General features: G+C 55.8%; 2 protein-coding genes across 9 annotated transcripts; one reads left to right on the top strand and one right to left on the bottom strand.

The window, feature by feature from the left end:
* Positions 1-74: 74 nt before the first annotated feature.
* Positions 75-4,914, top strand: RELL2 (RELT like 2). Of its 5 annotated transcripts, none has more exons than XM_071219496.1 (8): positions 75-312; positions 1,310-1,543; positions 1,930-1,995; positions 2,070-2,136; positions 2,569-2,754; positions 3,017-3,380; positions 3,503-3,536; positions 4,779-4,914. In XM_071219496.1, exons 1-7 carry the CDS (start codon positions 165-167, stop codon positions 3,533-3,535), a joined length of 1,098 nt encoding a protein of 365 aa, XP_071075597.1. In that variant the 5' UTR covers positions 75-164; the 3' UTR covers position 3,536; positions 4,779-4,914. The 5 variants fall into 5 exon arrangements, with proteins under 5 accessions (XP_071075597.1, XP_053769140.1, XP_053769141.1 ...); XM_053913165.1 differs by lacking the exon at positions 4,779-4,914 and adding an exon at positions 3,790-3,878; XM_045183974.2 differs by lacking the exon at positions 4,779-4,914 and adding an exon at positions 641-890 and having other exon boundaries at positions 176-312; positions 3,503-3,639.
* Positions 4,571-13,673, bottom strand: FCHSD1 (FCH and double SH3 domains 1). Of its 4 annotated transcripts, none has more exons than XM_045183971.2 (21): positions 13,595-13,635; positions 13,265-13,362; positions 12,852-12,965; positions 12,621-12,666; positions 12,157-12,224; positions 11,702-11,837; positions 11,483-11,619; positions 11,314-11,377; positions 10,338-10,466; positions 9,763-9,885; positions 9,496-9,591; positions 8,960-9,073; positions 8,452-8,556; positions 8,120-8,281; positions 7,378-7,506; positions 7,217-7,300; positions 6,954-7,071; positions 6,599-6,819; positions 5,729-5,816; positions 4,851-4,906; positions 4,571-4,708 (listed from the first exon to the last, which is right to left on the bottom strand). In XM_045183971.2, exons 3-21 carry the CDS (start codon positions 12,854-12,856, stop codon positions 4,643-4,645), a joined length of 1,947 nt encoding a protein of 648 aa, XP_045039906.1. In that variant the 5' UTR covers positions 12,857-12,965; positions 13,265-13,362; positions 13,595-13,635; the 3' UTR covers positions 4,571-4,642. The 4 variants fall into 4 exon arrangements, with proteins under 4 accessions (XP_045039906.1, XP_045039905.1, XP_024431045.1 ...); XM_045183970.2 differs by having other exon boundaries at positions 11,702-11,858; XM_024575277.3 differs by lacking the exon at positions 12,852-12,965 and having other exon boundaries at positions 13,595-13,673.
* Between the last annotated feature and the right edge of the window lie 1,454 nt (positions 13,674-15,127).

A 15,127-nucleotide genomic window follows, 5' to 3' on the forward strand; every position in this document is an offset into this window, starting at 1 on the left:
CGTCAGCACGCAGCCTGCCTCTGCGGAACCGAGAGCCCAGGCCCTGCCTCCCTAAACTACGCCCAGACCACGCCCCCTGCGGGGTTCGGCCCCCGGCCTCGCTTTCGGGTTCTGGGGCGGAAGCGTCTGGGCTTGGGCACTGGACAGGTAGCATCTGTCCTAGGATGCGAGGGCCATTTCCTTCCGGGCGGGGATCAAGTCCTCAAGAAGCCAAGCCATCCCGTGCAGCCACCTGCCCCAAACGGAGTGCAGGCCCTAGTCACCTCTCTAGGAGGCTCCAGAGAACCGGCCACACCGCCCCTCCCGAGTGCGGTGAGCAGTCTTCCCCTGGCCCACTGGGAAGATTCCTGGCTGTGCAGCCGGCCAGGGCATCTGAGGGCAGGAGCCGCGCCAGACGTGCCGGATAGACTAGAGCAGAGCACACTCGCCTGACTGCCTATCCATCCCACCCGGACCCAGACTCGGCGCTGCACACTCCCTCGGGGCGGGGGGGCCCGGCGCAGTCACGCGCGCACCACCCTTGCGCTCTCTGCCCCGCACACCTGCGCTCCGCCCCCTGGTCCCGGGGCGGCGACGGGCGAAGGCATTTGGGAACCCAGGGTGGCTGCGGCGGCGCCCACCATCTCTTCCCCTTTCCCAGAGCAGGAGTTGTCCGAAGCCTGCCCTCGCTCCCAACCAGCCTGCATCCCTCTCTGTCCTTCCCTCCCCCCCACTGCCGCGGCACCGGTATCTGCAGTCGCAGCCCGGAGCCGGTGAGGCAGCGAAGGGGGGAAGGGAAGGAAGCAAGGGATGAGAACCGGGAGGGCGTCGGGGGCCCTGAGCCGGACTAGGACGCCCCTGGAGCCGGAACCCGAGCAGGAGCCGAAGCCGGAGCCAGAACCAAACCACCGGTACTGGGTGGGCCAGGTGGTCAAGATGGGAGGAACCGAAAGGGGGGGAGGGCTCTGGAGTACAGGCAGGTGAGGGGATGCAGAGGCCTGGTTCAGGCAGGCTCAGAGGAGGAGCAGACGCTTACTCAGGCGCGATTCTTGCTCTGGCCTCCGGAGAATCCCGTCCCATCTCACTCTGCAATGTCCTTGGGGGGGACGGGAAGCGCAGGACAAACTGGAAAGGGAAAAGCTGTGGGCGTCGGGAAGCGGGACCAGGGTAGTGAAAGAGGGCTTGCGCAGTCGCGGTCTGGCACCCCTGGCCTGGACCAGCACCCCAGGCCCGGACAGCTCCCTGGTGGGTGGGGCCGGACCTCTAAGGCTTGCCCGTTTCAGATCCTGAGGACCGCATTCCTATCCCTCCCCCCCATCCCTATGTGCAGCCCCCTACCGCCAGGAGGCGCCCTGGCCCGCGCTCGCCCCCCAGGGCCTCATGTCGGAACCACAGCCTGACCTGGAGCCACCCCAACATGGGCTGTACATGCTCTTCCTGCTTGTGCTGGTCTTCTTCCTTATGGGCCTCGTAGGCTTCATGATCTGCCACGTGCTCAAGAAGAAGGGCTACCGCTGCCGCACATCCCGGGGCTCGGAGCCTGATGACACCCAGCTCCAGCCCCGTGAGTGAGGAGCCTAGAACTTGGCTCCGTCACCTTTCTTTCTTACCCCTCTCCCCACACCTCTGTCTGCCTTCGTGGCCAACAGACCCAGGCCAAAGCCTTCAGGCCTAATGATGCTTTCTTGAGTCAGCAAGTGGGATGACACCATCCTGGAAGCAAAGCTAGAGAAGGCACCGTGGGTGGGTAGGGACCACTCACTGATGATACTCTTGGGCTTTTATTGACTTTCTCATCTTTAATGCCCTGGTCCCTGAAATGCTAATGCCCAGCACAATGACAAATAGGCATAAGGTATATCTTGAGCAATTAGCTACAGAAGACACCTGGTAATGTCCTCCAAAGCTGACTCATACCCCAATCCCTTGCCGACCTCTTTCATCCTTCAGCTGAGGACGATGACATGAATGAGGACACAGTAGAGAGGATTGTTCGCTGCATCATCCAAAATGAAGGTGGGTGTAGGCTCCCCCCACAACTTTCTCTTGCCCTGACCTCCACTGACTCCCTCTTTTCCTTCTCCTCTCAGCCAATGCTGAGGCCTTGAAGGAGATGCTGGGGGATAGTGAAGGAGAGGGGACAGTGCAGCTGTCCAGGTGAGCTGGAAACAAGGGCCAGCATGACGTAGCTTGCCTTGGAGAGTACCCTCTCCTCCAGCACAATCCCCTCCCAGTCTCCTTGCATGTTTGGTGTAGGGGGAGGGCAAGGTTGGCTAACCTATAGGATGAAAGAAGTTCTGTAGAAACCCCAAACCATACCTCTGGATATCATCAAGGCTAACATTCACCCTTTGTGCCACTCCTTTGGGTTAAGCATCACCCTCTTTTTAGGAAACAGCCTGGGAGAGAGAACACGTGATCACTACCATCTTAATATTGAGTTTATTAGATAAAGACAAGAAAAGAATGCTGGGGCCTGGGGAAAGTGGGCATCTGGAGGTTGAAGGAGTATGCTGGAAGAACAGGAACAAACAGAACAGGAAAGGAAATTGTAATGTCACCCCTGCTCCCTTCCTCCTTGCTGTCCAGTGTGGATGCCACTTCCAGCCTGCAGGATGGAGCCCCCTCCCACCATCACACAGTGCACCTGGGCTCTGCAGCACCTTGCATCCACTGCAGCCGCAACAAGAGGCCCCCACTTGTCCGTCAGGGACGCTCCAAGGAAGGAAAGAGCCGCTCCCGGCCTGGGGAGACCACCGTGTTCTCTGTGGGCAGGTGGGGATAGAGTGCCCAGGGCAACGGAGGTTAAGGAGGGGGACCCAATGATCAGGCCCCTGACTGCAAAGGTGGGCCCCAGCTCTTTTCTCCTGGACCTACCGCAGGAGTCCAGTTACACAATGTGCCCAACACGAGGTGGTCTCCCCTGCCCTAGGCCAGAAGGAAGTGGCCATCAAACCCTGGGTGTCCCTGGTTGAAGGAAAGGGCCAAGCAGCCTCTGTGCTGTGATCCTAAGCCCCAGTGTTCCCTCCCCTCCCAGGTTCCGGGTGACACACATTGAGAGGCGCTATGGGCTGCACGAGCATCGTGATGGCTCCCCTACGGACAGGAGCTGGGGGTCCGGTGGGGGGCAGGACCCAGGGGGCGGTCAGGGGTCTGGGGGAGGGCCACCCAGGGCAGGGATGCCAGCCATGGAGAGCCTGCCCCCTGAGAGGCCACAGCCCCAGGCCCTGGCGCAGAATGGAGGACTCAGGGACAGCAGCCTAGTCCCTTGTGCACTTGGGGGGAATCCTGGAGCTTCTGCAGAGCCAACACTGGGGGCTGGAGGGAGGGGCCCAAGCCCAGCACTGGCCAGTCAAGAGGCAAATGGACAGCCGAGCAAACCGGACACCTCAGACCACCAGGTATGAAGACATGGCCAGGGATGCGGTGGGCTGAGCTCTAACTGCCCCCTGCTCTGGGAATGAGGGTGCACTGATACGACCTACATCCTGTGCTCCCGTTGTCGACCCTTCCTCTCACTCAGGTGTCTCCAGCACGGGGAGCAAGGGGTGTGTGAGGTGAGTCTGCCTGGACTCCAAGTCAGAAAACCTCATCCTCCCACCACCTACTTACACTACTTAAGCCCATTAGTTGGCTCCCTGTACCCCCAGGGTAAACTGCAGGCTTAGTCTTTGCTACATATTCTTTGGTTTGTTGGTGGGGAGCGGGCATGTGCCACAGTGGATAGGGAAGGTCCTGCAGCCCTCAGGAAAAGCTGGAGTACAGCTTGAATAGGAGACAACACTGTTGTTACCCTTCTTCTCCTCTAAGCCTCCTCCTTCATTGCTGCAGAACTACCAGCTGGCAGGGACAGGGGGTGGGTGGCCATGAAGCACCTCCTCTCCACTGGACAGGACTGCCCCCCAGCTGAGGGACCAGCCCTACTTCCACCGGGAGTTGCATGGTCTCAGGCTGGGGGACCTCAGGAGAAGCACCCCACCCCCACCCCTGGTCCTCAGTCTTCCCCTTCCCCTGCCTGCCAACAGGCTGCCTGACCCGTCTTCCCCATCACCTTGCTCCATATGCTAGAGCGTGGCAGCTGGGAGCAGGCCCCTGCCCTTGGTGGGCCCCTAAAGCAATAGCACCTTAGGCCCCCTGCCCTCTCGGCACAAGAGGCCCAGGCCCTGGTTTGGGCTTCGTGCCCTTTATTCACTGTCAATAAATCCGCTCAGACCATTACAGTTGTTTCACATACTGGCTCCAGCTCCTTCTGACAGGTCTGTCCCATCTCAGGCCCCAACCCCAGTGGCCCTGGCATTTGGAGTGGGGTGGGTCACAGAGCTAAGGAAGAGACAAGATGGGCCAGAGCCACACAAAAGTTTGAGGGGTGGGGTCCAGCCCCAGAGATTTCGGGGTATTTCACCACTCCAGAGCTGGAGTGGTGACAGAAAAGAAAGGGGTAGTTCCAGCCCTAGAGACGGCAAGAGGACAGACAATGGGTAGAAAAGGAGGAGTTCCAGCCCCAGAAGTGGGGAGAGGGGAAGTTTCTACCCCTAGAGGTGGGAGTAGAAATGGGGGAGATCCCAGCTTTTGGCTGTGTCACTCCGGATCACTGAAGGGCGGTCTCTGACAGCATGGAGACAAGGGTGGCAGCAGCATCCCTGGGGGCAGTGATCCCCCGGCTTCAGGTGAGGGGGTCTGGGTGGCCAGGATCCGGGGCTTTAGCTGGTGGGGGAGGCGGTGGCCGCACCTGTAGGGAACACACAGTCAGTCAGTGCTCCAGAGGCCTCTCTCGGGGATATCCCTATTCATTCCCACAGCACTACAGACAAAACAGGACAAGATGGAATGGCCCCTGCCTGTGCATTCTCCTCCAAGGGAGGGGCTCTTACCGGCCTGAGTCGAGGCCCCATCATGTCCAGGGGTCCAGGGCAGTCCAGGTCTTGGTCTGGAAATAAAAACCACAAATCAGTCTTCAGACTTTGTTTTGTTCATCACTCCAACTTCAGCACTTAAGACAGGGGCACTCTAAATACTTGTTCAATTAACAAAGAGTCACAACCCTGGCCATGAAATCCATGAATGTAACCTCAACACTTACGGGGTACCTGCGGTATAATCAGCCTTGCTCAAGGTATCAGAGAAGGGGAGCTGGGGTCCACAGCACCCCATCTCCAGTGGCTGGCAAGAACCCACTAATGAAACAAGCACCATGAGTGACTCAGTGCTAAGTCATTCCAGGTGAAATAAGGTGCTAGAGAAGAGAATGCAGAAAATGCCCACAGGAGTCTCCAGAGTCACAGAGGAAGACTCGGAAGCACAAGTACTAAGAGACTTTAGAAAAGGTGAGCACTCTAAGGAGGAAAATGATGACACAAGGTGTTTGCGGGATTCAAAAACACTTAAGAGTGAGGATATATGGAGGAAGCTGGCTGATTTTAAGAATAATAACAGCTACTGCTTGCACGCTACGTGCCAGGCACAATGCTGGGCACTCCACAGACGTCTTTTTAACTCACAGCAGCTCCACACTGTAAAGACCCAGACAGGTAAAACATTCCACCCCAAGTCACACCCCAGGAAGTCAGAGAGTAGAGTCTGAACACGGGGCCTGGCTCCGCAGCCCAAGCTCTTCTCACGGCCATGCTTCAGTGAGCCTGACAGCAGAGGTTCCCGAGGGCAGGCAGCGAAGCCAACTGTGACCCAGGACCCCCACGATTCCTCCTCCCCGCCCCTTTCCCTCCCAGAGCCCCCAGTTCCCTCCACTCACCCCCAGGCAGGACAGGTGCAGGGGGCCCATCCAAGGCAGAAGTAGGTGCAGGAGGGGAGAAGCTGGGAGGAGAAGGGGATGGCAGCATCTGAGAATAAGGGGGCACGGTTATTTCTGGCATGTGGGACAGTTTCACCAGCTTGTCCTCTCATCCCATCTTCAGTTCCTGACCCCTCACTCGCCAATACCAAGAGTGGCCAAATGCTTGTATGTGGGTGGGAGTTGTAGCTGTCAACACATTTCAACAGCCAATATGTACTGACACTATGTCCCAGGCATTCGCTAACACTCCACATGCACCAGTTCATTCATTGCTCACCACCCCCCACAAGGCGGGGATTTATGATTCCTAAGTTAGGGGCAAGGCTCAGGTTAAGCCATCTATTCAAAATCACAGAACCAGTCAGTGGCAGAGTCCTAGCTACAGCCAGGGTCTCCAGACTCCCATTCCTATGCTCTTCCTGCTGCATTATAACAATAGGTATCACATTTTAAAGCACCTCCTTTGGGCCTTTGTGCTAAGGGCTTTACCTCCACTGTCCCTGCTCAGGATAGGTTTCCTGCTGAAGAAGGTATTTTTCTCTTTTTACATGTTAAGAAAGAAGCTCAAGAGGTGAAATCACTGCCCAAGGTAATGCAATAGGAATCTGAAATGAGATGGGTCCAGCACTAACGTAGCACCACCAAACTTTTAGAAAGCCTGCCTTGGTTTCCCTTTTCTCCACCCAGCCAAAGGACATGGGGAGGCCCGAGCCATTACAGGAGGTAACCTTGGAGAGGGGAGGGAGCTCTCAGATAAATATGGGGCCTCAGTGGGGTGGGAGGGTCAATCCAGAGGTGCCTGGGGAACCAGGGAGAAGGAAACCTCACCTGTTCAGGGTCTGAGGACTCAGGTGGCCCCAGTGGACCAAGTAGCTCCTCCACCAGCAATGAGGGGAAGACCCCAACATGGCCCCCAAACTCTCCCCTCCAGAAGCCATCATCCACTCCGTCCTGGGCCCGGGGCAGCAGGCGGATGAGTGCCCCCTCAGGGAAGCTCAGCTCCTCTGCGCTCTGTCCCGCGTAGCTGTACAGGGCACGGGCCAGGAATGCTGCAGAAGCCCGGCAGAGATGGTGAGAAGAGGGGGGAACAGTGGTGCCCCAGGACCATGACACCTTAGGGTCACAACCATCAGTCACTCTTCCCCATACCAGCATCCCCCAACCTGGCATTTTCCTTTCTTACTTGTGGGCTCTGCCCCTGAGGGATTGTTGCTGCCGAGGCCACTCTCAGGGAAGGAGAGGTCCGGGAAGTTGAGGTACCGCTCAGGAACAAAGCCTACCTCGCCATGCTGGTTCCGAGCCTGCTCACCCAAAATGAGAACAGATAACGTCCGTGGCCCTGGCCCTCCTCCCCTCAGGCTTCTAGCTTTGCCTGGCTGAGTCCTTGGGAGAAGTCCCTCCCATTGCCCCCACCCCACAAGGTCAGAGCCCAGGGTACATACCCACCTTGACCCATTCGTCCGCATCTCCCTCTTCTATGACCTCTAGCCACTCGCCTTCTGTGATAGTCAGCTCATCCTCACGCCCTGCCTGGGCCCCACAAGGAAGGAGTCAGGACTGGCTATCCCCCAGCCCTATGAGTCTGAGGTCCCCACCCCCATTCACACCTGATAGCCAAACACCACATGTGCAGGGCAGGGGAGAGCTCTGGTGGCCAGGGCTGGGGGGACAGGCTCCTCAAAGAGCTCTCCGGTCTCCTCACATTCCTCAAAGTCAGAGAACTCAGCATCCTCGGCCTGGCAGTGAGGGGAACAGAGAACGGACATCACTGTCACTCACGTGCCCATTGTGTCTCCCACTCCTCCATCCTACCCTTAAAGATCTCAGTGGCTCCTCCTCCAGGCTAGTACCACTCATCCATACACCAAGTACCACAAAAAAACCACCATGGGGCAGGATACCCCTAACAATGACTGCAGAGTTGGAGTCCTGGGCACTTACTACGTGCCAGGCACAGGGCTAAATGTCTTAATGTATATCCTCTTGTTTAATCTTCATCATAACACGGTGTTATTTTGTATAACTATTAACCTCCTTTTGCTTATGAGAAAACTGAGGTTCAGAAAGGTTAAGTTGCTTTCCAAGATGACACAGCTAATAAGTGATTGGCTGGTACTGGAACCAGTTACGGTCTGCCCCCATGGCCTTAGTTCATAACCACCACCTTATATTCATAATACAAATTTGTTGAGGACTCAATGTGGTATAAACTAGGCAAAGAATTATACTTAATACGATTTCATTTAAGCCTCAGAATAGCACTTTGATTTAGGTACTGTTGTGGCCTGTCCTCCACTGGGGAGTTTTACCCTCCTGGATGCGTATGGGTAGGGAGCAGAAGGAGCTCACCGTGGGAGAGAGGTCCCTTTGGGATAGCCGGGCCTCGCTGAGCCGTTGCTCCTGCTCCACCTCGTCCTGGGCCTGGGTCATGGCTGGCTTCAGCCAGTGCTGTACATCCAGGCCAGCCCCCTGCAGCAGGGCCAGCCGGGCAGCCCCCTTCACCTGGCTCACCTGGCATGGAGAAGAGGGATGAAGTCTACCTCTGGGCTTGCTTTGGGGAGGTGAGTGGAGCCCCCCCAAATGTGTCTACCCTTTACCTCCTACCTCCCCCTCCCCCACCATAAGACAGAGATGTGGAAGAGATGCTGGCTCAGTGAACCTAACTCCCAGGGCTGTCTCACCTGTGCCCGCAGGACGCTCTGCCTCACTTCCTGCAGCCGCTGCTCTATGCCCAGAGCCTCCCGCTCTGAAGCCTGCTGCCGCCTCTGCTCCAGCCGCTGCAGCACCTGGATGGGAAGTGGAAGACAGGGGTGGATAAAGATACAATGGGTCACAACTATGGACCTGGCACTTTGCCAGAGGCTTCACGTGCAATTACATCATTTGATCTTCCCTATAAAATGGGTGCCATTAAGGGCCCTGCTTTAGTAATGGGGAAACTGAGGTCCAGAGAGGTAGAGTCCCTCCCTTACTCAGGGTTACATCACTAGGAAGCAAAAGAGCAGAATTTGAACCCAGGTGGGTCTAACTCCTAAAGCTCTGCTCTTAACTACTTTGCCACACTGTTGGCTTAAAATACCTTTCCCTCTCCTCCTGCCAGCTGCCCCCTGAGGACATCCCTAGTAACTCCAGGATCCCCATCTCTCAGATATTCTTGCCCACCCATGACACCTGTACCCCCCACCTCACCCGAAGCCCGTGGTTCTGGATCTTGTAGTCTCGGGCAGCTCGACTTGTCCAGCGCTGAACCTCTTTCTCCAGGTCACTCTCCTCAGCCACCCCCTCCAGCTCCAGGGTACACACCTGAATGAAGGGGGTGCTGTGAGGAAGACTTGATACTGCTCCTTCTCTACTCCCCTCCCCTCCAGTTCCCTCCTTTTTTCTTCCCTCTGTCCTGACCTCCAGGGACAGGGACAAAGGGGTGGGGGTACACGCCTATGTCCTTGAACACAGGTGTGCATCTGTGTGAACACACAGAGAGTCCCGGAAATGGGATCCAGGTTGAGAGACAGAGGCAGAATGACAAGGATAGTGTGGTGAAGAGACAGAAAGCGGAATGTGGTATGTTAATTTGCGTCCTGGTGGGAGGGAAGTGAACTGGAGTCTGAAACCCTCTCTCCCTGGTTTAACAGCCGCTAAGTTAACAACATCAGAATAATGGGGGTGGGCCTAAACGATAGTCCCCTTTACATTTGGCCTGGTCCTAACAAGCAGGGAGGTCTCACCTGATCATTCCCCGCTGGCTGAAACTTCTGAGGCGGTATGGGGGAAAATACCCCGGGGTCTTGAAGAAAGAGCTTCAGATCCTGCTCCCAGCTTACCTGGGGGTTGGAAGAAGTCAAAGTCAGTCACCCGCTGGCTCTCTGTCCATGCCTATCCCCTCTTGGAAGAAAGGTAAGAAGAAAAGGGGCAGACATGCAGTGGGGTGCTTGGTATCAGGAGAGAAGGGGGAAAAGGATCTCCAGGGAGCTCTCACAGGGCACAGCCCCTACCTGAGAGGTGGCCTGTGCCCCATGGCGGGCATGCTCCAGGGCCATCTCTGCTGCTTCCAGCTCAGTGCGGCTCAGTAAGGTCAGGGGTTCCCGCAAAAGTTCCAATAGCTCGCTGACCAGGGCCTAGAAAGAACCCCAAGATACTGAGACCACCCTTCCCCCAGGCCTCTACCACAAAGCAGGCTCTCTGTCCAGGTTTGGGTGGGCATGAGGTAGGGGAAAGAGGAAAGGAATGAGACATTACTATTGCTTCTAATAACAGGTCCTCGTGTATGCACAGTACTTAACCAATTTAAAAGCATTTTCACTTCATTCTTTCCCTTGAGCTCCATTAATCTTAAAAGGAGGCAGAGCAAGAGTTATTCCTAATGAAGAAACTGGGATTCAGAAGGATTAAGTGTTCTGCACAATGTCGTGCAGCCAGTTAGAAGCAGAACCAGAACCTCAGTATGTTTCCTACCCACTCTAAGCTGGTTGGGTCCCCAACACCACCCAATCTGCTGGTGGTGGGAAGCAGGGAGAGGCCCTCCCCTCCTTTCCCACTGAGAGGCAGGGGGAGCTAGGTTGGGACTGGCCTTGAGCAGAGCTGGCAGTTCTTCCTGGTAGTAGTGGTCAAGGTGGGCGTTGGTGGACACCAAGTTGAGCAGATACTCATTGCGGGCAGCTTTCAGCTGTTGGGAATACTGGGCCGACTGTGTGGACAGCTAGGAGGGGAAAATAGGGTGTTAATAGGGAATCCTGGGCCCTTGAGGTTCTTCCAAGGCCAACCCAACTCCAGAATGGATTCTAACATTATTGAGATGCCTGACACCATACTAAAAATTTCACATAACGCCTCCTGCTTAAAATCCTCTACTGGCACCTGCATACATTTAAAACAAAGTCCCAGCTGTTCGTTACTGTGGTCTACCACGTCCAGCAGAAGCTGGCCCCTGCGACCACTCTGATCTCGTTCACAGTGTCCGTTCCCTTGCTCTCAGTGCTCTGGCCACACTGGCCTTCTCTAAGTTCCTCGAACCTACAAAGTTATTCCTGCCTCAGGGCCTCTGCACCCACCACCTCCTCTCCCTGGCATGTTCCTCCCCTAGATCTTTGCATGGCTGGCTCCTTCTTGACACTCAGGCCACCTGCTCAGAGAGGCTGTCCCTCTAAATTACACCCCCTTGTTAGCCTTTATCATAGCACTTTGTTTTACTTTCATGTAATTTGATTATTTGTTTTTCTTTCCTCTCTCTCTCCCCTCGCCAGGTTGTGAGGTCGGGAACCCCACTGGCAGTGCTCTCCCCTGAACCCTACTGTTCAGAACAGTGCTCAATACACAGAAGTCCTCAGTAAATGCTTACCAAAGGAATGAAAAAGAAAAGCGCTATTTTCATTTTATAGATGAAGAAAAGGAGGCTCAGAGAAATCAAGTTAACCAAGGTCACTCACCAGGGAAGTAGGGAAGCCTGAATTCATCCCAGTCTCTCTAACTTATGCCCCTGGGCTCCAAACCACTAGACTACTCTGCCTACCCCCTGCCTGCCCCCAGTTGTGCCTGCATCCCCGAACCTTGGTGCTGAGTTTCTGGAGACTGGTCCGAGTGTGGAAGAGCCCATGGTCACTTCGGTTCAGCCTGTGCAGGCAAGGGAGAGGAGTCAAGGTAAGGCCCACCTGAGGTGCCTTGGCTCTGTCCCCCCTATCCCCCCACCCCAGACTTAATAATTCCCTGTGACCCCACCTGGCCTGGACATCAGCCGCCTTCTCCTGTGCCAAGGCCCACACACGTTCCCGTTGCCCATACAGCTTCTGACTTCGGCTCAGCTCCCGGACAGACTGCAGCACTTCGGCCTGTGCCCTCTGGAAGTTCTCTGCTCCCTAGGGGCGTGGACAGAGTCCTGACCCAGACCACCTCCAGCCCTGAGCCAGCCCTTTCTTCACCCCATCTACTGAGCCATACCTTCCTAAGCACCAGCTCCTTGGCACTCCGTCCTGTGCCTCCTGCCAGGTCACGGTATCGGTCAGACGCCTGGAGCCGGGCTTGGCCCCCAGCCACGGTGGCATCCAGCAGGCAGCGCCAGGCCCCGAACACCATCCTGCCTCTCCCCAGAGAAGGTCTGTGTTGAAGAAGGGAGCACTCCGAAGACCCCCTCCCCCTCAACACCACTGAAAACAGAGTGCTTTCCCATCCCCCTCGTCTGGAAGCCCTCAATCGATCAGCCCATTAGCTCAGCCACAAGGAGCACTCATGCCCTCCACCCCCACCTACAGTGTCCTTGCTGGGTCAGCTCCTCTCCCACTGCTGTGTCAGCTAACGTGCCTTCCCCCCTCACTGGGCCTTCATCCCCACAGGTTCCTAGGGTTGAGCTCCTCATCCTTTCTTGGTCCCTTGGCCTCCCCCTCCATGGGACCCACCTGCTGTCCATCTCCCCGCTCCGGTGCCCTTCCCTCTTCAGGAACGGCCCAGCCAGTTTCTGGAGTGCCTGATGGAAAAGTCATCACAGACCCAGTTCCCTTTCAAAGACTCCCCCCAGCTGGGAGAATACGGGATCAGAATGTAATAATGCCATCCCCTGGATGTGTATTATGTGTCACTAACTTTGTATCTACATGCACGAACTTATTCTAGCCTTACAACAACCCTACACGAAAGTACAATTACTGTTACTCCCATTTTACAGAGAAAGAAATGGAGGCCAAGAAAGGTTAAGTAACTTGTCCAAAGTTACACATCTAATACGTAGCACAGCAAGAATTTGATGCCAACCTGCCTGTAGGCATTTGCTCTTGACTAGAACAGGGGCATGTGTAGAAACATATTACTGGAGGTGTAAAGGAGCCAGAACAAAAGGGGAGGTCTACAGAAAGTAGTCCCATACCTGCCCATACTCCCGTTCAATGGCTGCCCTCTGCTTGCTGTAGGATCTGTGGAGATTGGGGGGGTGGGGGATGTTACTGTTTGGTCCTTTTCTTCTACTCCCAATCCTTTTCTCAGCCAGGGCAGGAGGAAGAGGGGAGCCAGGCCTAGAATGTGACTACACCAGGAGGGAGTAAGACTATGGAGAGTCCTTGAAATCACCGCAGGCAGCGGCAACAAAGGTCAACCTCACCTCATTGCTCAGAGCCTCAGCAGGATCATCCCCACCCCTGGAGAACCATCTGTGGGCTTGGAGATGAGGCCTGATGGGGGTCTGGGTACAGTGTCCACCAGCCTTCCAACAGGTCTGGAAGAGGGAGGGGGATTCTACCCTAAGAATGATTGTGGGGGCTGGGGTGGGGGTGTGGGGGGAGTGATGCGAAGTCAAGGGGTTGAAGGAGGGTCCCTGTGCTTGTGTGTGCTGGGGCAGGAGGAAATATCATTTCTATTCGGTATCCGGAGAGGCAGGCCTACACGGTGAGGGCTGTGAATGGGCAGTTCGGCGAGTTCTTCACCCCTGCTTTTCGTCCCCCACTCCATGTACTTCGGACCAGAAACGGAGCGCGACCGCGAAGATAGGAGTACATGGAGGGTGCAAGGGGCTACCTGATGTCCTCCAGCAGATCCGCCTCCCTCTGCTGCCGGGTCTGAAGAATGCTCAGCTGCTCCAGGAAGCGAAGCTTCACCTCCTGGGCTGGCTTCACCTTGAGGGGTAAGAGAAGGATTAAGACCCCTGGAGCAGGAACCCGAAAAACACTGCGCGCGGGCAGGGGTGAGGAGGCGGGGCCCGGGAGGGGCTGAGCTATTTCCTTGGTTACTTTGGTGTTGGGCCCTAACCCCTTCCCATCACTAGTCCCCCACCGCGAGTCCGGTGCCCCCTTGATCCCCATCACTCCCCCAGCCCGCCGGAAGGACCCATCCCCAGGCCAGGCTCACTTTTCGGGAAGGCGGCTGCATCTCCTCTCCGGCTAGGTCAGCCACTCGACTCCGGAACTCCAGGAAGCCCCGCCCACGCCTAAGCCCCACCCCTGCCTAAAACCCCGCCCCGGACTTAGCCAGGCCCCGCCCTCGCCCCGCCCACGTCTGGTCGGGCTACGAATAGGGCAGCGAGGCGCTAGGGGGCCGCGCAGGAACTAAACCTCGGTTACAGCTTCCAATATCCCAGAAAAGGTCCGGATCGCGGGCGGGGTGGACGCCGCGTCCGCTGGTCAGTAGGGGGAACACCAGGTTTCTGAGTCAAGACGCCTAGATTCTATTTCTAGTGGAACCGCTGACTCAGCCTGTAATTATTTCTAATTATTCATTTACATATGCAGATCTCCAGTCCCCCAACCCCTCTTAAGGGTAAAGAATGACGAGGAACTGTCTGTGACCAGGGAAACTGAGTCAGTGGATGCCTGAGTGACGATGTGTCTGACAAAGGAAACAGGGCTGGTCTCAGATATGTTCCCACTTCCCACTGAACTGGAAAAGCCAGTGAGCTGAGGTGAGAAAGATGCCTGGAGCCAGAAAGGAACGAGTCCCAGAAGAAGACGGGTATATCCCAAGCCAAGGGAAACTAAAAGACACCAGTGAGTGGGTGTGAGCTGGGAGATTAGCGTGGGGCCGTCAGTCCCAGAATGCCCCAGTCACCCTCAGGGTCTGCCCTTCAGCCCCTACGTAGCTTTCTGAGGATCCACACAGCTTTTCCTCACCCCCATCACCTATCCTTGGCCCACATCCATCACCACACCCCTGACTTGGAAAAGTTGCTCCAAACCCCAGAAGCACATTCCCAGCAGCCCACTGACATCTTGACTTGTATATCTAATAGGTGCCTCAAACTTTTTTTAAAAAAAGATTTTATTTATTTATTTATTTTTAGAGAGAGGGGAAAGGAGGAAGAGAGAGAGAAACATCAATGTGTGGTTGCCACTCACATGCCCCCTACCGGGGACCTGGCCTGCAACCCAGACATGTGCCCTGACTGGGAATCAAACCCATCAACCCTTTGGTTTACAGGCTAGCGCTCAATCCACTGAGCCACACCAGTCAGGGCAGCACCTCAAACTTTTAAAACAGATTCTTCAACCTGACTTTTTCCCCAGTCACCTCCCCCAAGTAACATACTAAATGGTACCACCCTCCAACCATTTGGGAAAGTCAGAATCCCAGGGTCAGTGTGTCCTTTCTCCTACCACTACCTCCCAGCAAGTCCTGTAGGTTGTTTCTAAAAAAAGTGTCTCCTGCCCTGGCTGGTGTGGCTCAGCGGATTGAGCACCGGCCTGTGAACCAAAGGATTGCCAGTTGGATTCCCAGTCAGGGCACATGCCTGGGTTGCGGGCCAGGTCCCCAGTGGGGGACACATGAGAAGCAACCACACATTGATGTTTCTCTCCCTTTCTCCTTCCCTTCCTCTCTCTGAAAATAAATAAATGACATCTTTAAAAATAATTTAAAATATCTCCTGTCGACCCACTTGGTCTTGGT

Source organism: Desmodus rotundus, chromosome 10 (assembly GCF_022682495.2).
Source record: "Desmodus rotundus isolate HL8 chromosome 10, HLdesRot8A.1, whole genome shotgun sequence".
Taxonomy (NCBI): domain Eukaryota; kingdom Metazoa; phylum Chordata; class Mammalia; order Chiroptera; family Phyllostomidae; genus Desmodus; species Desmodus rotundus.